Raw genomic sequence first — 21214 nt, 5'->3', positions numbered from 1 at the left:
TTTTTGGACCCATTCTGGTCAAAAATGTCACCCCACAACCAGGCAGGTGGTTGGCTGCAGGCAGGGAAATGAATTATGCCTTGAATGTTTCACGTTTCAGTTTCTGACCCCTCATCTTCCCTGCCTCTCCCTGCACATTCTCCTGGCACGTAGGATTTGTCCAGCTCATCCTTGGTACTCTTGGATGCTCTGAGCAAACCACGGGGTGCACAGGGCCTGATGATTCAGGCAAGTCAAGACCTGAGAGTTTGGGGGAAAATAAAGCTAAAACAGGAGGGAGAGGAAACAAACCAGTGCTGATCAGAATTCCATCACCTCCAGGAGGGATGGCAGCTTTAGGGCAGCTCTTCATCACCATCACAAAAGGAACTTTTTGAGAGCCTGGCTGAACATCTACATAGCAAACTGATGTGAATCCTGCTTGGAGCAGTTCCTGGAAGTCAGTCTCAGCTAAACCTGGCTTCCCTTAGGAAAAGCCTAGAACATGCATCTGCAGGGAAAATGTGACTGAAAGCCGCTATTTGTTTCCATTAACACAACAGTCTCCAAGACGGGATTCCTTTTGAACACAAAAGACAAGGAGGAGCAAACTGATTAAAAATAGGTCAGCAGCAGACTCTGGAACATCCTTGGGAGGACTGAAATGGAATGTAGCCCTGGAAGCTCGAACCACATAAGCAAGGCAGGAATTGGGAATGCTGGGCTCTTTGGTCTTATTTCCATTAAAAAGAAAACCCAGGTGTTGGTGCAGGGCACAGCACATCACATCTGAAATCACCCTGTGCTCAGGTTATGACGAGGGAAGGGAGTGAGGGAGGAGGAGGAAGGTTTGGGGGTGGAAAAAGAAGGAGGCAGGGGAACTTAAAAAAAAAAATAAAAAAAATCTCTGCCTCAGCAAAAGTTTTCATTAAAATTTTAGACAAATGATCTCTGTGTCCTTCTCCCATGCTGCCTGGGGCTCCATGCTATTTCTATGCAAATAACAACCTCGTGGTTTATATCTTATTATTTCCACCGGAGCTGCGGCGACATGACCCGAGACGTGTGTGAGGTAGAGACGGCGACAGAGAGAGAGGGAGAGAAAGAGAGGGAAGGGAGGGAGGGAGATGGAGTGGCTGCTCGCTGAAGTGTGAAAAAATATTGTCAGGAGTGAGCAGCAAGAACAAAAAAAAAAAAAGAAAAAAAGAAAAAAATTGCAGGGATAACGTGTTTATTTCAGCCCCTCTCCCCATGTGAACCAGCATCTTTTAAAATTCATTGGGCATCAGGCGATCATGCACAATCCATCTGCTTTCACTTTATCATTTGCATTTCATGCCTCCTGGCTTTTGATGTGCTGATACTTTGATGCAGTCAGGAGACGCGCATTATCATTATTTCAATTTGCAGGGGGGTCAGCGGGCTCGGCACAGGCGCGGCACACGCTCACCGAGAGCAAGGAAATGGCATTTCCACCTCTCCACCCCCTGCTGAAATGCACTGGGGAGACAAAAGGGGCCCAGCTGAAACACGGCCCCGTGTCCCCACCGAGGAGCATCGCACCTTTCCCCGGCTCCTTCCCCAGGACAAACAAAGACAGCTTCATCAGGAGCACAGGGACACCCTGCACAGCCCTCGTGCAGCTGCCTGCCAGCCCTGCCAGGGAATGGGGCTGGAGAATCCTTTCAGCCGGGGGTCTGCCCAGGATGTGCCTCTCGGCTCACCAGCACGGGCGCAGGGACAGGCAGCATGTGAGGAGCCAAGCCCAGAACCCAACAGGAGCTGCAGCTCCAAATGCCACCGACCTTGAGCTCATCATCTGAGTTAGAGGTCACCCTCTGGCTTTGGCAGCTGGACCTTTCCCTCTACACCTAAACCCTCAGGCTGCTTTTACATAATGATAATGAACAAGACCAGCAACGGCTCTGGCTGCACATAATGTTTGTCACCATTCCCCTCTGCTCCCCTTGTAAAATAGAAAGAATCCAGCATTTCACAGAGAAAAAAAATAAAATTAAACAACTTCCCAGAAAACCCTGCCTGCTCTCTGAAAGCCCAACTGTCTCCATTGCTGCAGAAACAGTTTTGTGCTGCACATTCTGCTGGAGACATTTTGAAGATGTGTTTGCAGACACAAGAAGTGTCAGCTTTGTCCTGCATCCTCTAGGAACACATGTATGCAAAAGTCAGCAGTGGAAAAACTGCCCCAAACCTCTGACACCTCACTGGGAAGAGCTAAAGGCGGCAGTTTCCATATATTTTTGTTTCAGCCGTGATCTCTCCTCAAGCCCCTGACAGCCCTGACTCCCCACCTTCTCCAAGAGAATGAGAAGCACCAAGACTGACTCACTCCACACAGAACAACCACAATAGATTTCCCCTTCTGGAATTTCATCTCTGGGAATGAGCAAGAACACATCATATACCATACCCAAACAGCCTCTGCACTCCCGCCAGGGGAGACTTTGCATAACTGGCCCCTGGCTGGCAGTGATCTGACCTCTGGCCCCAAAAAATTTAAACTGGCCCTCTAAATCCAATGGACAAGTGTTTAACAGGTTTCAGAGAGAACAGGGTAAGTCAGAAGTTAAATCAGACTCCATGGCAGGAGGATGCCAATGGATGAACATTCACTGCTCGCTTCACATGCTCCAGAGCATCAGCTAGACTGAGCTTGGACATTCCAGGCTAGCCCTGGACACCACTTCCCTACTTCGAACACACTTCTGGCACACAATTGCAGCTGCATCCCTTCAAGAAGCCCTGAGCAGAACTGCAGGGACTGGAAACTGAAGATCCTATGAAGCAGCAGACACATCACACACAGCCAGGAGTGAGTGGGGACTCCCAGGCTCCCACTGTTCAAGGGCAGGTAAACACTGTTGGGTCTGGATAGGATGCAACAGGTTCCTCCCTCACCTTGAGACACATCGAGGTTCAGAGCTGACACAAACATACCAACATCACAACAGAGCACAGAGGAGGGCAAAGGACACATGGGATTATTCAGCCCACTGAAATTTTTAGGATGGGATAAATCCCCCCCAGAAAGTAGCTCCTTCTGCCTATGCCTGCTGACAGATGTCAGGTGCTTAATTTAGTCCATACCCTTAATTTTTAAGTGCCTAAAATCTAGTGAGATTAATCCAGTCCTGTGAAAACAACCATTGACTCCACAGGCAGGGAGTGCAGTTAAACCTGGGAAGAGGGGGAGAAATGAACAGCCTGGCCCTGCCATCTGGGAAACTCTGCAGGGCCCCGATCCCCAGCAAGTGACAGCTGGAACCAGGCAACTCACTGCACTTCAGCAAGCACTAAACTGACTCAATTTCTTTTTAAAGGCTGGATCTTCAAATGCCTCTTTTCCTCCCATTGATGCAGGTGTGTGTGATGTGTGTAAGAGATCTAACTGAGGGTGCTGCAGCCTAGAGTTGATAGGATCAATGCTTCATTTTCTGCAGAGCCCCCTTTATTCAGGGGAATAATTCAACAAGAGCCTGTTTTCCTTTATCTCCCATTGTCAGGCAGGCACTCCTGGAAACACAGCTTGCCATGGAGCACAGCCACCCCAGGTGCTGAGAGTGCCCGAGAACAAAGCTGCTCGATGGGGAAGGGCACTCACAGCACACAGCCCCAACTCCAGGGAAACAAAGCCCTCAGGGAGAGGGATGGGAGCAGAGACGGCTGGGAGCCGTGTCTGCACCAGGCAAGGAGCTGGAGGCTGTGGGATGAATGGGTTTGGGGCAGCAAGGGAGAAAATCTGCCCCTGGAGTGGGGAAAAGAAGAGCCACTTCAGCAGTGAAGCTGTAAGTTTTCTTTGTGACAGCCTCAGTTATTCCTCCTGTCCCCCCCCCAGCCGAGATTTCCAGCAGGAAATCTCGTTCCCAGCCTGGAAAATCAGCATCCAAGCTCCTCAGGTTCAGTGCCTCCCAGAACCAACACAGTGCTGTGGGTGACTGGAAGTTCAGGTGACTCTGGCCCTCATATTTTGGAACACGGACTTCCACACCCTGGGAACAGCCCTGTTTCCCCTCACAGCACTCAGTGGGCAGGAGAAGGCGCTGCTGGACACTGCTCTTCCCCACTCCTGGTATTTAATCCGTGCACACAACCTCTGCTAAAAGCTGCTTCTCCTCCTTCCTTCCCCGGGCTGCTGCTCAGGCCCTTCAACATCCTTCCAACCCAAACCATTCCAGGATTCCATGACAAAGCCCAGCTCCATTTGGAGAGCTGAGAGGACTGAAATGTAAGGACTTACTTTGTTGAGGGCCCCACAGCCAGTGAGGATGATGTGGGAGTTCTCCACCTGGATGGTTCTCTGGCCCAGCCGGACAAGGTAGGCCCCAATCCCAATTGCCCGACACGTGACCTGGAAAAAAAGGAAAAAGAAAGGAAAAAAAAAAAGCAATGGCATTGATTTCTGTCTCTCCACACAGCCCCAACCTATTGATTCAAACATTGAGATAAAACTCGGTGTGTTTGTAGCACAAGGCCATAAAATCTACTCTCGCTTGAAAATTCCAGAACCCGTTATTTTGTAAAACGCAGGATCTGAATGTAAATGTATTTTATTAAAAAAAAAAAAAAAAAAAAAAGAGAGAGAAGAAGAGAAGTAGCAACTTTCAGACTGAGCAAATACAAGGCCAAATGACTGAAGTGTTTTAAATTGAGTGTGGAGGGGACCCAGCCCTGCACTGGTGCCAGGAGCATTGCTCAAAGCCTACAGCAGCCCATTTCCATCAGCCAGAAGGCTGATCCCAGGTGGATGTTTGGGATATCATCACAGGATTTTTAGCTGAAACAGACAATACATTTGAAGAATAGAAAGCAGTGGGGGATTACCAAGCTGATGGTGATAACACTATCATAGGCTAAAGATGATTCTCCAGCAATCATGCCACATCCTCTGAGGTTCTCTACTCCAAGTCCATCCTCCTTCCCGATAATATCTGTTATCTTGTACCTGAGGGAGACACAGACAGCCTTTGAGTCACAAGGTCCAGTGATTTGCTGAATCAGTTTGCTACAAAGAAAATGAAAAGTGACTAAATATCATTAAGGTTCCAAGGAGAAATGTGCATAAAGCCTGGGCAGGAGCTGTGCAGGGCTCATCCTGCAGCACCATGGAATGCTCCCACGGGAGCAGCGCTGCAAGAGGAAATGCCAAGGGAGAGGAATGCCTGGGAAAAGTGTCCTGTCATTCCCACAGGACGTGAGGAGCAGGTTGATTACAGGAAAAAGGGCAAGAAAGGAAGGGAATGCAGACAAAGGGAAAAAGAGAAAGAACAAGGATTACAACGAGGCTCTTACCTTTTCTTCACTTCCTTCCTTCATGCCTCCATCCTCTGTCCAGTCCCTTCTTACCCACTGCCCTCAGACTGGCTCCCAGCTTTCCCACCAGGCCCTTGCTAAGCTGAGGACTTGAGCAGGTGCTTCAGAGCCTCCCCAAGGAGCCCTCAGCTCACAGGGACACACTCTCATCCCCACACCCAGCACCCGCTTCAGTTCTTCCAGAGCCTGCCAGGGTTTGGTTTAATCCTGAACACATCCTGATCGTCCCCTGCAGGACCCTCAGCCATGACTGGGGGTCAAGAAGGCACAACCCTTAACTCTCTGTTCCCTGCCCTGACCACCCAGAGCTTTGGCACCTGGATCCTAAGGAATGTCCCAGCTGAGGACAAGGACGTGCCATGCATTACCCAAGGACAAACAGAAAGCTTTTCATTCTTACCTGGACTCTCCATTTTCCTCCACATGTTCACAGTGAACAGAGTTCAGGGCGCTGACTTTCTTATAGTCTTGAGGAGTCAGGTACAAATATTTGTATCCCTGCACGGAAAAGCAGTTCATTCATCCCACTCCCACCCGTAGTCCCTTCCTGATCCCCACAAAGAAGCTTTGACAGGGGCAGAATTTAATTCCACAGAATGGTAAGAACGTTCTCTCAACATTGGAGATGCAGCTGATGCCACTGAAAGCTGGGAATGGTGCAATATTCAGCACTAACTCCTTTTGGATGCCAATCTGCTGCCTGGGAGATCATAAAATCCTATCATGGAATGCTTTGGCTTAGAAAGGACCAGGTTGCTCCAAGCCCCACGCAGCTTAGCCTTGAACACTTCCAGTGCTCCAAATCCGATACCAAGGAGAACTTAGGAGGTGACAGTCTGACAAATGCTCGCTCTCCCCTCTGTTGGAAGAGGTGGTGTCAAAATAAGACTCTTGTGGGCTGCTGCAGCTTCCCTGCTGGTTCCCTTGCCCCCTTACCTTGTATGGGTTGTCTGGGTCTTCCCAAGCCACGTGGAACATGTGCCGGATCTCCTCGGCCAGACCTATCCTGGCCCCGCTGTTGGCAGCCACATAGATGCGGGGAATGCCCTCAGCCCGGGCCAGCTCGGACGCCCTCAGGAACAGCAGGTCCTCCTGAGGCCCAAAGGAGCCTATCCTGTAGGTGATGTCATTGCCAATGACAATGATATCCCGGCCCTCCGGGTACTCCGGTGTCTTCAGGGTCATCTTCCAGGCCACCATCCCAATCTGCAGCCCAAGAGCAGAGAACAGCAAAAAATAAACGTGTGTCTTCAAGAGGGGAATCACACAGGGATCATTCCTCTCACTTGGAGAGATGGTCTTTCAGACTTGGCCTATTTTCCTGGGGAACTTGGATAACAGCAGCTCTGATGTGCTGCCAGTGCAGAGCACAGCTGGAAGCCCTTGATCCTTCCCACATTCCTTGGAGCACGTTCTCCACTGCTCTCATCCCACCAGGACACTCACACTGGCGTTCCCTCTCCCTATTCAGGGATTTATCCCAGGTCCAACACACTCTGCCAGCGTCCCTCTCACAAGGAGCAGTGTATTCCCTGTGCTCCCAGGATGTGCTGCTGCACAGGATTCCTGACCTCCTGCTCAGGCTTCCCAGGTATCTCCCCACAACCTCATCACCCTCACCCCACCCTCATTTTAACCATCTTTTTATTTCATTACTATCTCCCATTTCCCCCCCGTCCTTCCTCTTATTTCTTTGTGTCCTCCCTTTTCCCTTCCCCAGTTTTACAGTAGAGTAAGCAATGCTTTTTACTGCATATTTTTCTTCTCAAAAATCACGGGATGATCTCTCCTGGCCCATCTCCTGGAGGATCAGCAGCATCCGTCCCCTGCCTGCCCCATCCCTCAGCCGGCACGGCGGGAGCCGGCCAGCCCGGAATGCCATTAACAGATGGGAATAGCAGCGTCCCTTGAAAGCCACATGCATCACCCAGTCCCCGCTTGCCCAAGGATCATAAGCTCTGAGTACACATTCCTCAAGCCGATTGCACATCCTCTGCAATCAGGAGGGCTGAGACTCTCATTGTGGAGCCTCAGAATTCTGAACATGATGAACTAAAGCGGGAGGGGGAGAGGGGAGAAGCAGCAGATAGATCTGTGCCATTTAATCCACATCCAAATGGCACAATACACAGCCCAGATCCAATCAGCATCTGCAATAAGATATGCCATAATAGGCTCATTAAAAAAAATAAAGAGGCAGAGGAATTAATCAAAGGGTCATTGGAAGTAAAGCAGGCAGCAATCCAAAAATATTACAACCAGCTACTGGCAGTTCCTTCCTCACACCTCCCCTTCCGAGATTGCAAGTTAACAGAGTGTTTCAGTTCACCTTCTCCTTGGATTCCTCCACTCCTACTCTGACACATCGAAAGGGAATAATTTGCAGATTATTTGAATATTTGCAGATTTACAGTTCCACCTCAGCATCCAACTGCAGGGCTTGGAACAGATGCTGCAGCTTCAAAGAATGGAGCAAAAATCCCTAAAAGACAGCGGGATGTTTTGCTAAAATACCACTAATGCTCCCAAGTGAAAGGGAAAAGCTGCAATAGAACAAGTGGATGCAGGTGTGGGTCTGGCACAGAGACCTGGGGGGACACAGACAACCAGTCCAGAGGCTGGGAGAGGAACCTGACTGATCCCAAACACAGCCAGAGGCATTCCTTGGACATTTGCTCTTGGACTCTCACAGCAGACAAAGGAAGAATTGTGATGAAAAAAAAAGGTGAAAATAAGTAAGTCTTGCCCTTCTGACCTGATTGTTGGAGGAAAAGCAATGCCAGGGGCTGGATTTTGAGCCTCTGTTCTCACTCTCAGTTGTGGCAAGTTGGTGATTAGAAACAGCAGGTTAAAAAGTCTGCAAATCCAAAGTTAAAGGCTCCAAGATCAGCCTCTAGGAAATCAGGGATGCAGGGATGTCCATCTGTACCCCAGCATCTACTGCAGCTCAGTTCTTTACCACAATTTAAGACCTTTTTTTTTTTCCATAACTAAAATCCTCCAGTGGGCACCTCCCAGATCGTTCTGATATCACCTCAAAAAACAGCTTTAGTGACCGACAGAAACACACAGTGAAACGGGGTAACACTCTCTTTAAAGTACACCATAAACTTCTTCCAAAACAGCACAGAATTACCACTCATTGACAGGTTTTTGCTTAAGTGGTCATTTCCTTACAGCCACGCTGATCCCATCAGCCAGGACCGAGGGACCAGTGATGGACCAGTGATGGACCAGTGATGGACCAGTGATGGACCAGTGAGTCCCCAGGGCTGGTCCCACAGTCCATCCCACCCACCAAGATGTAAGAGATTTCCCTCACTTTCAGCAACTTGATGATTTTTGACAGCACAGGAAACAGGCCAATTTAAGGCATTTCCTATTTAGAAAACTCAGATTGTAACAGAAGTGCTGGAATAGTTCCCTGACTCAAGATCATGTGTCCTCTACACCAATAAAGTCCCCTTTACCAGTGCTCACCAGTTGAACAGAAAACAGTCTAGCCAGGGCACAAACTCCTGAAAACAACTTACAGCTGATAAATATGGAGCAACCCTATGCAGTCTGAGAAAAGAAAAATTCAAGTGCACCACTATTAACTTGGGCGTCTTTTGCCTCCCCAATTCATCGCGTGTTCTGTGCCATTTATCCAGTAATAAAAGCCACGGGGATCTGCACAACTAAGGATTTTTTTTTGCTATGAATTTGCTAGATTCGGTTGAAATTTATGGGCAGTGGAGGATGGCTTTCTATTCCAGAAAAAAAAGGAATAATGAGATTTTTAAGTTAACGGCAGCATGCCAAAAACTGGAGAGTTCCCAGGTTAATTAGCCAGGCTGAGCTAATCACCTAAGAGCACTGGCAGGCAATAGTAGGTGATGGTGAGCTGCCCTGGCTTTGGAACAGGCTCTTTTGAAGAGGCAGCACAGTTTGGAAGTGTTGCTGCTGCCACAGCTCCATTCCCAGCACATCCAGGAGTGAAGAAGAGGCGGAGGAAAAAATAAAAGCAGGAACCGTCTTATTTAACTGTTTTTATGTTGGCAAAATGATTTGTGCCCCGGTATTTCCATAAGAAGTGGGACCATTATTCTCCTGTAGGAACACATTTGGTTTGAGAAGTATCAGTGGGCAGCACGTGAAAATCAAAGGGGATGAATTATTCACAAGCCCCGATCAGAAGTGATCATTATTTCTGATGCTCCAAACTGTGATTAGGATTCAGTGCTCAGCTGTCATTTGCTCCCTGAACGGCCCCAGCCCCGCAGAATTGCACGACACACGGAGATGACACCCAAGTTTCAGATGTATAATTTTACACACACCTTCTCCCACTCCATCTTGGCCTTAATGGAACCATTAAGAGCCAGTAAAACGGGCGCGTTAACGAACGGCGCTTCCCCGGCGCTCGTAAATGCCGCTCGTTTGACACCCAGTGTCAACACTAATCATGGCCTAAAATTAACACCAAAATTGACTTCAACATTAATTGCACTATCGATGGGAACAGTAATACACACACTGATGCAGTTCCAAATTGACTGCTGGTGGCAGCCGGAGCTGTTGACAACAGGCACCGAGGGGAATGGGGAAGGAGCCGATCCCAGGCTCCCTCCGGGAAGCACAGCAGGCTCTGAGCAGAGGGGAGCCAATGCCAGTGGCAGCTGGTGCTGGGGAGAGGGAGCTTTTCAGGCTTTCTGGCAGGTTCTGTAATTCCTGGAGAAGCAGAGCCAACAGAATCACAGAATATCCTGAGCACAGAGATCACTGATCCAGCTCCCAACAATCCCTGTCCCTGAGACACCGCGGCAATCCCACCCCAACAATCAGACACCCTGTCCCTGAGAGCGTTGTCCAAACATTCCTGGAGCTCTGGCAGCCTTGACCATTCCCATGGGAGCCTGTTCAGTGCCCCACCACCCTCTGGGTGGAAGAATCTTTTCCTGATACCCAACCTAAACCTTCCCCTGGCACAGCTCCAGCCGTTCCCTCATGTTCTGTCACTGGGCACCAGAGACAAGAGAGGAGATCAGTGTTGGTTTATTCTACTTCAGGTGCTGAGCCTGGGGACTTGAGGCCAGGCATTGTTTTATCTATTTACATCCAAATTTGGAAAGCTGAATGTGGGTATTTACTTGGTGCAGATGTAGCAATTTTGACATTTCATCATTTGAATCTGTTGCCTGGAACCTCAGATCTAGAAGAGCGACTCTCTGCACTTACACTGTGCAATTGAATTTTTACCTGGAGCATGAACCAGCTCCCAGGAAAAGGGCAGGGTGCACATGGTTTGCCAGAAGTATTCCAGCTCCATGCCTTGACAAGGGTGGAGTGCCAAAACCCAGGATTCCTTCTTGGCTCTGGAAAACGTGTCCCTCAGCAATCCAAGCGTGGTCGTGGCAGCCCAGCCAAACACGCTGGCACGATCTGAGCGATGGGAGGGAACAGCTCCAGGATGAGACGTGACCAAGTGCTCAGGGAATCCCAGAGTCACTGGGGTTGGAAAAGACCTTCAAGATCATCGAGCCCAACCTGTGACCCATCACCACCTCGTTAACCAGACCAGAGTGCCACATCCAGTCCTTCCTTGGACACCTCCAGGGATGGGGATTCCAAACCTTGCTGGGCAGCCCCTTCCAATGCCTGACCACCCTTTCCATGGAGAAATTCCTCCTGAAGTTACAGATGGGTAAAGGTACATTGCAGAGAGCAACAGACAGCCTTCACCAGGAGCTTTCCTGTGGGTAAGAACATTCCTGTCCACAGTATCCACGTGACCCACATACACCTGTTCAAACATCTGTATGAAAATAGAGAATAAAACTGTGCCACCTCTTCCGTCTCTGTTCCTGGAAGGCTTGGATTTGGAGATTTTAAAACCCTCCAAGAAATCTGCAGCGCTCATTGCTGTTTTAATTCCCTGTGCCTGCCATAAAATGCAGGAACAGGGAGTGACAAAGCAGAACATGCAGCTCAACGATTAAGCTGTGCTTGTATAAAATGCATTAGCTACACCTTTCTGCCTCTGGCAATCCGGAAAGCCACCAGAGCAGCATTCCAGGAGCCCTCTGCCATCCTGAATTTCCCCCGGCCAAACTGTCCCAGCTCCCCAGGAAAGGTGCTGGAGCCAAAGCTCCAGCAAACAGCTGCAATTGTGGATTATTTCTGATGCTCGTGCTACTGAGGAGGAAAAACTGTGACATCTAGTGCCAGTGGGGAAAATGACACATTTTCCAGGGGCACCGGGAGAGGGATGAAGGGGAATGTGAGGTGTTGCTGCAGGCCCTCCTTACATCACTTTCTCCTTGTTCTTGGAGATTAGTTGGGTCTTATCAGCAGCTGGTGCTTTCCTGGTGCCAGAGGATCAGGGGAAATTGTAGTCAAAATACATAAAGTGCTACAGAAAAGCATCCAAATGCCTGGCTCAGGACTGACAAGGAATATATTGAGTTCTGCAAGGGGCTGAGGGAATTACCTTTTCACACTGAGATTTCTGCTAATATGCTAATCTGGGGAACAAAGCCCTGGGCTTTGAAGGGGGTGTCACTGTGCTCCAGGTCTGGTCTCCAGCACGGTGATTGAAACAGTAGTGGATGCACTCCTGAACTGCTCTGGGCTCCCCCAACTCCTGACTCTTTCTGAGATTTTCCCATTTCAGCACAGCCCACGGCAGGGGTGGAACAGGATGAGGTTAAGGTCCTTCCAACCTAAACTAGTCTGGGATTCTGTGGCAAAGTGGAAAAAAGAGGTGTCCTCTGGATGGTGAGAGGCTGGGAAAAGGCCCCATTAGGGATGGTGCTGTGCCCCAAGGGCAGGGCAGAGCCAGCAGCACTGCCAAGCCCCTCCCGTAGCCAGAGCTGTCTAGGAATAAAGAGCAACTTGTATTTTCACAGTTCATTAATTCCTTGGCTTCTTTGTCGAGACCACAGCTAATTACTGCAGTGGGGTGGTGGGTGAGGGGAGTGGTCGTGAGCTACTCGGAGAAAAACCTTTTGGATTGGGAAAAGTCTTGAGACCTCAAGATTTTCCTGAAAATATAGATTTTTGCCCAAAATGCTGCTTGCAAACCCTGTGAGGACAGGGAGAAACCCCAGCCTGGAGCTCCTGCCCTGCCCCCGTGTCAGAGCAGGGATTGCAGTTCCGGCTGAACGCGCTGCCCACAAATCTCCTGGATTTTATGCTGGTTTCTCAATTCCTCCCATCAGCTCAAACACTCAGGGCACTCAGCTCAGCTGAATGCTGTAAGAGCAGGAGTGTCTTGAGCCCTTTTCACAAGGAGGAAATGTAACTGTCAGGAAAGCCAAGCCCTGGCTCCGAGCAGCCGATCCCCCGGTGCCGGGGATCCCACTGGACGTGTGGGAATGGCTCCGAGCCTCTGACCCAAAACAAGAACAACAGGAACCTGAATGCACCCAACAACATTTACCACAGACAGAAGTTCCCAACAGATATCTCCTCTCTTCTAAAAGACACAATGGACAATCTCTCCAACAGCTTTGAACTCAGAAAATCAGCAACTTTCGCTAGCAAGAAAGAAAAATAATAATAAAAATCTCACATTGACCTGGGAAGTTCCTATTTCACCTGTCAGTCAGCTCACTGGAACCAGCTCTGCATCTCTGGGGCACAGACTCCACTGTGGAGTTGGAGGGACCTCAAAGCCCATCCAGTGCCACCCCTGCCATAGGAGGGACACTGTCCACCATCCCAGGTTGCTCCAAGCTCCAGTGTCCAACCTGGCCTTGGACATTTCCAGGGGTGGAAAGTCCACAACCTCTACAACCCCTCTGGGCAAGAAGACATTTGATAGATCACATCAGATTAGATTAATTTAAATACCAACACTCCACACACCACAACAGCCATGTAATTTCTTTACAGTCTGAGTACAAAGAAGCCTACCAAGGGTTAAAAAAAAATCTCCTAATTTTTTTTGGTGGTCTTTGGGTACAGAATCTCTTATAATAAGACTATTTGTATTCATACTGGCAGAGTAAACACTACATGTTCATGCCCAGGCAGCTCTGTGCTTGTAATTTCAGCAAGAACACAGCGACGTCCCTGAGGGACTTTGCTATTTCCCCAGCCACCATCCACTCAAACGCTGAATGAGAGCAGGAAAAGAGAGAAAGATGATGGCACAAGGCTCCCCAGCAGCCTCAGCGTGCACTGGGAATGCAGGGAATAGCTCATTCCAGCTTTAATTAGACCAGTTAAAACATTCCTCCTGAAGTCCAGCAGAAGACTAGGCCGCAGTGACCCCACAGTCACCATCAGGGGCAATTTGCAAGCAACCTATTCCAAACCTTCCCCTGACAAGACCCATGCAGGAAATGGTGAGGAAAATCCCTGTTTCCTCTCATCACTACCCTGATGTTTTTGAGGAGAGCCTTTGCAAACTTTAAGTTGCGTATTCAGGAAAATATGGTTCAACAACACCAAGAAAAAATAAATGATACCACCACTTAGAACTGTTCAAATTTAGATTACTGTAGAACATTCACTTACTAGTTCCCACAAAAAAAACCCCCACACCTTCTAGTGGTTATCTTTATCTGCAGTCATTCCAAAGCTGCAATATTTGCCTTCCTAATGGGAAGACACCCCAGCAAAACCCCACCATGAGAGCACAGCCTCCTCCTGCTCGAGCTCCAGGAGTGACTCCACCACTCCCAGCATCAGCTCATTGTCACTCTTGAGTAAATCCTGCTCCAGAGAGTGATGTTCCACACACTCTGATACAAACTGTGTGGGGAGGATGGAAATGGAAGCATAAAATAGTTTTTTCTGTGGTTTGGGGTTTTTTGTAGCAAATGAAAATATTTCTGTTTAGTCTTGTAAAACACATTTTGCTCAAATACAAACCCCAGTTACCTGGAAGAGCTGAATGAGCATTTTTTAATTATGAAGGAAACTCAGCATAGGCACAGGTTTGAAATTGAATCATCATTTACTATGGAAGTTAAAATACCCATTGTAGGGAAGGTATTAATTTTTAATGAAACAAAAATCTCATTTTCAAGAGTGAGATTTCATCTGTGAAAGGCTGAATGAATAGATTTTGTGCCTGGCTGGTAAATTTTCATTACAATTGTCAAACCCAGCCCAAAGCACAACGTCTTGTGGGGCATGGAGAGAGAAGCAGCATGAAAGGAAGTGGCACTTGCCTCATTTCCTCCTGGCAGCCTGTTCATGTGCACAAGCTGGCCCTGGTCATCCAGCACCAGCTCCGTGTAGGTCAGGATGTCCGAGGGCAGCGGCACCGGCGGCAGGAACGCGTGGTCATTCATGGAATTCCACAGCTTGATCAGAGACTGGGGGTGGAAAGAGAAATTCTCCTTAAGAACATCACCTGCCAGCATTTATATCCAATCCACTCCAGTGTGGTATTCCCAACAGAATTTGGGATTATTCCCAAATTATTCCTGTCCCAACAGGACACCCCAAAATATCCCTCCCGCCAGTGTGACTGACACCTGTCCCAACAGGACACCCCAAAATATCCCTCCTGCCAGCGTGACCGACGGTGTTCCTGGGATATCACCTGCTTTGGGATTTGAATCACATAACAGTTTCCCCCCAAAGTGAAATTTGAATGATGTGGTGCAGGATAGAACCCAGCACATCAGAAACACCATCTAGGAAAGGCAGATGATGAGGGGGGAAAACAAAGAAACAGCAACAAGTAAGGGAAGGTGGTTTATGGTTCAGCTTCTACTGTTTGACTCATTAACAGAACTCCAGCAGCAGTTTATCCTAATTTCATTCAAAGTAGACCTCAATCCATAGCTGATAATCCCTGGGGACTGCTGGAGTTGCTCCAGGCCCCTGGCTCCTCTGACAATCAGGAGGCAAAGAGAAGAGCAACAAGAAGAGCCCAAAGAACACTCACCTGCCGGAACATCTCAGGAATGTCATAGACATAGGATGTCCCTAAAGTCTGCGCCTGGAACCTCTTGGACTGCAGCAGGTCTTTGGTCACATAGGGGGTGTTGATCAGCATCCCGTGGAGTGGTCCCTGCTTATCTCCATATGCCTGGAACATGATCTGCAGGACAAACAGAGTCCTGGTTAATCCACAGGCTCCGCACACTGCGCTGATCCAGCTCTTACCACAAGTCCCCAGGCTACTCCAGCCCGACTGTCCGTGCTCCCTGCCAGGCTGCTGATGCTGGCACAGCCCCGTGCTCCATCACACACTGCTGCTCCTGGAGCCACCTCGATGCTGGCACAGCCCCGTGCTGCTCCATCACACACTGCTGCCCTTTGGAGACACCTCAATGCTGGGATAGCCCCATGGTGCTCCATCAGACACTGCTGCTCCTGGAGCCACCTCGATGCTGGCACAGCCCCGTGCTGCTCCATCACACACTGCTGCCCTTTGGAGACACCTCAATGCTGGGATAGCCCCATGGTGCTCCATCAGACACTGCTGCTCCTGGAGCCACCTCGATGCTGGCACAGCCCCGTGCTGCTCCATCACACACTGCTGCCCTTTGGAGACACCTCAATGCTGGGATAGCCCCATGGTGCTCCATCAGACACTGCTGCTCCTGGAGCCACCTCGATGCTGGCACAGCCCCGTGCTGCTCCATCACACACTGCTGCCCTTTGGAGACACCTCAATGCTGGGATAGCCCCATGGTGCTCCATCAGACACTGCTGCTCCTGGAGCCACCTCGATGCTGGCACAGCCCCGTGCTGCTCCATCACACACTGCTGCCCTTTGGAGACACCTCAATGCTGGGATAGCCCCATGGTGCTCCATCAGACACTGCTGCTCCTGGAGCCACCTCGATGCTGGCACAGCCCCGTGCTGCTCCATCACACACTGCTGCCCTTTGGAGACACCTCAATGCTGGGATAGCCCCATGGTGCTCCATCAGACACTGCTGCTCCTGGAGCCACCTCGATGCTGGCACAGCCCCGTGCTGCTCCATCACACACTGCTGCCCTTTGGAGACACCTCAATGCTGGGATAGCCCCATGGTGCTCCATCAGACACTGCTGCTCCTGGAGCCACCTCGATGCTGGCACAGCCCCGTGCTGCTCCATCACACACTGCTGCCCCTGGAGACACCTCGGGCCCGTCACTGCGCCATCCTGGCAGCCCTGCCTGGCTGCCCACCACAGCAGAGCAGGGAGTGCACAGAGCCACGGCCCCCACACAAACCCCTGCCCGAGATGAGCTCCTGCTCCCCAGCAGCTGCCCTGACGGATGGTGATAGCTGGGAGCAGCCCGGAGAACTCCGTTATTTATGGAGTGGGATCCGCAGCTCCGCCGGCTGCGCCCGCGAGCCGGGTCAAGACTTGCATATGTCATTGGGCTTGAAGTTTTGATATTGTAAGTTGAAAAGATTTTCCCAGAGTAGCAACATGAATTATCAACTGCTGCGCTTCACGGCGCTATATATTCCAGGCAGGCAGGACTTGGAAGGGAAGCTTTTCGATGGAGGAGGAACAGGAGGAGATAAAAACGGGATAAAAATGCCCTAAACGGCCCAAACACTGCTTAACAGGGACACACCTGGCAGGAGGGACATGATTAGGATGTGTTTAACAGAATTTATCTCACTGAAGATGAATTAACTGAAGAATTCCACAAAATTCAGTACAGCCTATTTTTGTTTTTAGATAAAAACAGCCGCTTATGCTCTCTTCAGTCTGCATCAACACTGATTTGGGAAGCAGCTTCTTTAATGGGAGAATCATTTGTTCAGGGTAACAAGTGTTTGTGACAATGCCTGTCTTGAGATCTGTCAGGATCTGCACTTGGGGCCCAATTCTCCTTAAATCTCTGGAAAGCTCCACAGCAGCTCTGTAGGGAACTGGAGAAGTCTGTGCTGAGCATCACTACTTATCACTACTGGGAAACAAGAGATCAGGGTCATTCTCTCACCATGAAGCCATTTTCCCATTCTTCAGAAGTCAGAAAGTACATAGCACATCAGTAATATCTGAATTTTTAAAAAAGATTTCTCTAAGTTTAAAAGAATCCTCTGAAAACACAGGACAAAATCCATGGATCTGAACTCATCCTATAAACCTTCATCATGAGGGGGAAGTTTCCTAAAAATATCAGTATGGTTTTTTACTAGAACCTGGTTTAATATTCTGGAAAACAAATCAAATTTAATACTGGAAAAGTTGCTAAAGCCATACACACACAAGCCCATTCCCCAAGCTTTAAAAAATGAAGTCCATCAGTTCAGAGTTCACTCGTGACCTTCACAAGTGACTGACCCAACTCAAGCTCAGCTGCTGGAGATTATTAAAATGTTCTTTTCTTTCCTCATCCCCCCTCAAAGGCAGGAACGAGGTAAAACACACTGACACTATCTGTTCTGGGATCTCAGAGCTGGATGGACTCCACGGGCAGCAGCTCGCTGGAAAAATTAAATGGAAAAGGGGGAGAAAAGGTGACTCAGCACTTTGTGTTCTACATTCACAGTGCCCAAGTGATTTATTCTGCTGCTTCTCCTGCCTGGCAGAGAGATGATTACAGAGGGAGATGTAAACATTTCTCTATTTAAATATTTTCCATGCATCCCATGCTCCATGGATTTTAGCATATGTAGGTATTTCAGTTAACCACACTGTTCCTGCGCCATGAAAAACAGAAATACCACAACAGCCACAACCATTACAAAAGAGCCCATTACCCCTCATAAAAATGATATAAAAGCACCTTCCATATTTTACATCATCCTACCCAAGTCATTCCCTATATCTTTAGGATTTAAAGGACAAGTTCACAGATTTTTTTCTATCTACTCAGGGGAATGTACAATTAATAATATTTTTTATTACAGCCTACAGGATGAGTATCAGCAGTGATTCCTTTTCAAGTACTTTTTTGAGCACTCTGAGGAAAACTTTTTGGGAAAACAGCTGCCCAAATGACTGAGGGCATGTAAAAAACAACCAGAAGACTTGATTGACTTAATTGATCACATTTTCACATCTGCTGCTGCAAGTTTATCTTTACATTCTCCTTGCTTTGGCTAAGTTGAACGGCAATTTTGTGTTACACTGAAATGTATTATGGGGCTTGGAGCAACCTGCTCTAGGGGAAGGTCTCCATGCCCATGGCAGGGGGTTGGAATGGGATGAGCTTTTCCAACCCAAACCATTCTGTGATTACCTGGAAACACCACAAAGCACAGAAGAGCTCCATCAGGTAAAACGTGTCCCCTTCCCAATTTTGTCACCCAAGCCCGGATCCATAGGGACATACCTGTCCCGTTCTGGAGTCTGTCATCTCCTTGTACAGGCTGATGTCCAGGTAGTATCCCGACTCGTTGGTGAGGAAGAGGCGGATGGGAATCGCCTTCCCCGTGGGAGTCAGGCGGATGTTGATCTTCAGCTCGGCCTGGAGGACACGGAGCTTCCAGAGGCGGCTCCCGTAGCGCATCACCATGGACCGCACCGACTCCTCGATCTGCAGCGTGGGAAAAGGGGTCCCTCAGCAGGCCCTGGGCAGCCTGGTCTGTGGGGGGTGTCCCTGCCCATGCCAGGGGTGCAATGAGTTGGGCTTTAAGGTCTTTCCAACCCAAACCATTCTGGGATTCTTTCTGGATCCCACCACTCCAAGGTGAAGAAGCAGTGTCACACATCAGCACAAGCCCAGGGCAGTTACAGGACCTCGGTGACCTGTCCCTCCTCATCCTAAGCCTTGAGACAGGCAGGAATTCCACCTGGGGACTACTGATGTAGTGGGACAGTGCTGGATTCACATCCCTGTTTCCTCATGGCACATGGAATCACAGAATCCGTAAGTTGGAAAAGACCTTGAAGATCATCACGTCCAACCACCCCACCCCAGCACAGGGACCCCCTGCCTCCCCTCCACAGGCATCTCTCACACCTGGGAACTACAGAATCCAGGGAAGCCAAACCCTTGGCAAGCAGTTCTGTAGCCCTTGTATGCACAATAATCACATTTCCCTGCCTGCACGGAGCTTTAAATCAACAAAGCAATTACCACTTGGAGCTGGGCCTTCTGCTCTTCTATTAAACTTTATAAAATACTACTGTGGGCAAAGCGCATATTAAAAGAAGGCAATTTATAGGCTGGCTTAAACATTTTCCCCAAAAAAGGCCTCTTTTGCACAGCAGCTCAAGGAAAAGTCATGGTATGTATCTGAGGGCAGCTCAACTTCCAGGGATGAATGTTCCAGCTTCTTCTGAATTTCCTGGGAACCAACGGCTCTGGACACGCCAGGAAAGGTTCATACAAGAGCGACTTAAGCCACCAAGTTTTAATCATGATTTAAAAGTCAGCAAGCAAGAGAGAGTTATTTTGATACCCAATTCATCTTTTTAAACTTTCAGTTGTTCTCCTCAGGAAAGGTCAGCTCTCATCTTTGGGTACCCATGAACTGAATGCTGATTTCCAGCTAAATTCAGCCTGGACTTGGGACTTGCTTTGTGGTGATTGTGCTAACCACAAACATCCTTTATGCCTGAACACTTTCATTTGTGCATCTACAAAGCCTAATGTTCATTTATTTATAACGTTGATCTCTGTGGTTTTGTATCAGAGACTGAAAATGAGGCACTTTTGTAGCTGAATTTACAGATTCCTTTTAAGCTCCTAATTTATCTCATGTTTTATTTGGATGGAATCTGGACTTCTGTAATAAACAGAGGGGCATTTACATCTGCTTCCTTATTAAAACTGTTTATCTCAAACACACAATGAAAAAATAGGTTTAGTTTCAAACACAAAACACATTCCTAATCATTGTCCCTCAGTTTACACAGAGGAGCTGAGCTGCACAACAAAATGGCTTTAAACTGCCAGAGGGCTGGGTTAGATGGGATATTGGGAAGGAATTGCTCCCTGTGAGGGTGGGGAGGCCCTGGCACAGGCTGCCCAGAGAAGCTGTGGCTGCCCCTGGATCCCTGGAAATGTCCAAGGCCAGGTTGGACAGGGCTTGGAGCAGCCTGGAATACGGGAAGGTGTCGGGGTTGGAATAGGATGAGCTTTAAAGTCCCTTCCACCCCAAACCATTCCATGATTCTGTGATTCTAAAAACAAAGATCATTTAGTTCTGACAAGTGAAGCCCTGGAAAGACAACCAGCCCCAAGCTGGGAGGAGCTCCCACCTTGGAGGGGTCCATGATGACGGTGGGCACGAAGTTGAGGAAGATGTGGTTGCAGTCCGTGCGCACGTTGGTGTTGTTGAAGGCCACCTCCAGCTCATCCATGGCCTCCAGCAGCAAACGCTCTCCCTCGTTTTGCAGATACTCAAAGGAGGCTTCCTGCCAGAGATTGCCAACAAACCATTCACTTTTTACTCACAAATCACAGCCCAGAAATGCAAGGTTTGGAAAACTGCAGAAGGACGTGACGGAGAAAACAGAACCCATCGGTGTCACAGGATGTGCAGCCCTGGAGCAGATCCATCCCCAGCATAGAGCCAGTGCTCCCAGTGCCTGGATCCCACACCTGGCTGCCTCATGCCCTCCTTTAGTTCAGAGTAAATCTGAAACCAGACAGGGCAAGCCACTGTTGCCTCAAAATCTCAGGATTTCTGACTCTTCTCTTGGGCCCCTGAAAAAATCTCCGTGGAGCATGGGAATACCAGGATGTCAAAGGGATGGTTCTGCAGAGCAGCACCAGCAAGGAGAGGGCACAACCCCCAGCACTGCATACAGGGAATGGTCAGTTTTGGATCCTGCAGGTCCCTAGGCTGACCCCGGGTTTCATGCACCACCTTGGAAAGGGACAAACTCACCTTGGTCACAAGGTCCGAGTGCCGAATGATGGCCCTGACGAAGAACCTGTAGTCTGTCACCTCTGTGCCCACCTCCACCTTGGCTGCCCCCAGGTACAGGTGCATTTTGTGGTTGGCACAGGGGATGGCCGTGAGGGCGAAGTTCCTCATGCGGTTCCGCTACA

General features: G+C 49.1%; 1 protein-coding gene across 1 annotated transcript in view; it reads right to left on the bottom strand.

Moving 5' to 3' along the window:
* Nucleotides 1-21214, bottom strand: part of ACACA (acetyl-CoA carboxylase alpha) — a 96645-nt gene that overhangs the window by 28557 nt on the left and 46874 nt on the right. Inside the window, exons 36-44 of the mRNA XM_017730878.1 lie at nt 21051-21209; nt 20419-20574; nt 18545-18748; nt 15200-15355; nt 14475-14621; nt 6247-6516; nt 5711-5808; nt 4822-4942; nt 4238-4348 (exon numbers count right to left, since the gene is read on the bottom strand). Of these exons, the coding sequence (XP_017586367.1) occupies nt 4238-4348; nt 4822-4942; nt 5711-5808; nt 6247-6516; nt 14475-14621; nt 15200-15355; nt 18545-18748; nt 20419-20574; nt 21051-21209 (1422 nt within the window). The remainder of the gene's footprint in view (nt 1-4237; nt 4349-4821; nt 4943-5710; nt 5809-6246; nt 6517-14474; nt 14622-15199; nt 15356-18544; nt 18749-20418; nt 20575-21050; nt 21210-21214) is intronic.

The sequence above is a fragment of the Corvus brachyrhynchos genome, unplaced genomic scaffold, assembly GCF_000691975.1.
Source record: "Corvus brachyrhynchos isolate BGI_N302 unplaced genomic scaffold, ASM69197v1 scaffold283, whole genome shotgun sequence".
NCBI classification, from domain to species: Eukaryota; Metazoa; Chordata; class Aves; order Passeriformes; family Corvidae; genus Corvus; species Corvus brachyrhynchos.
This window is presented reverse-complemented; position numbering and strand designations above follow the sequence as displayed.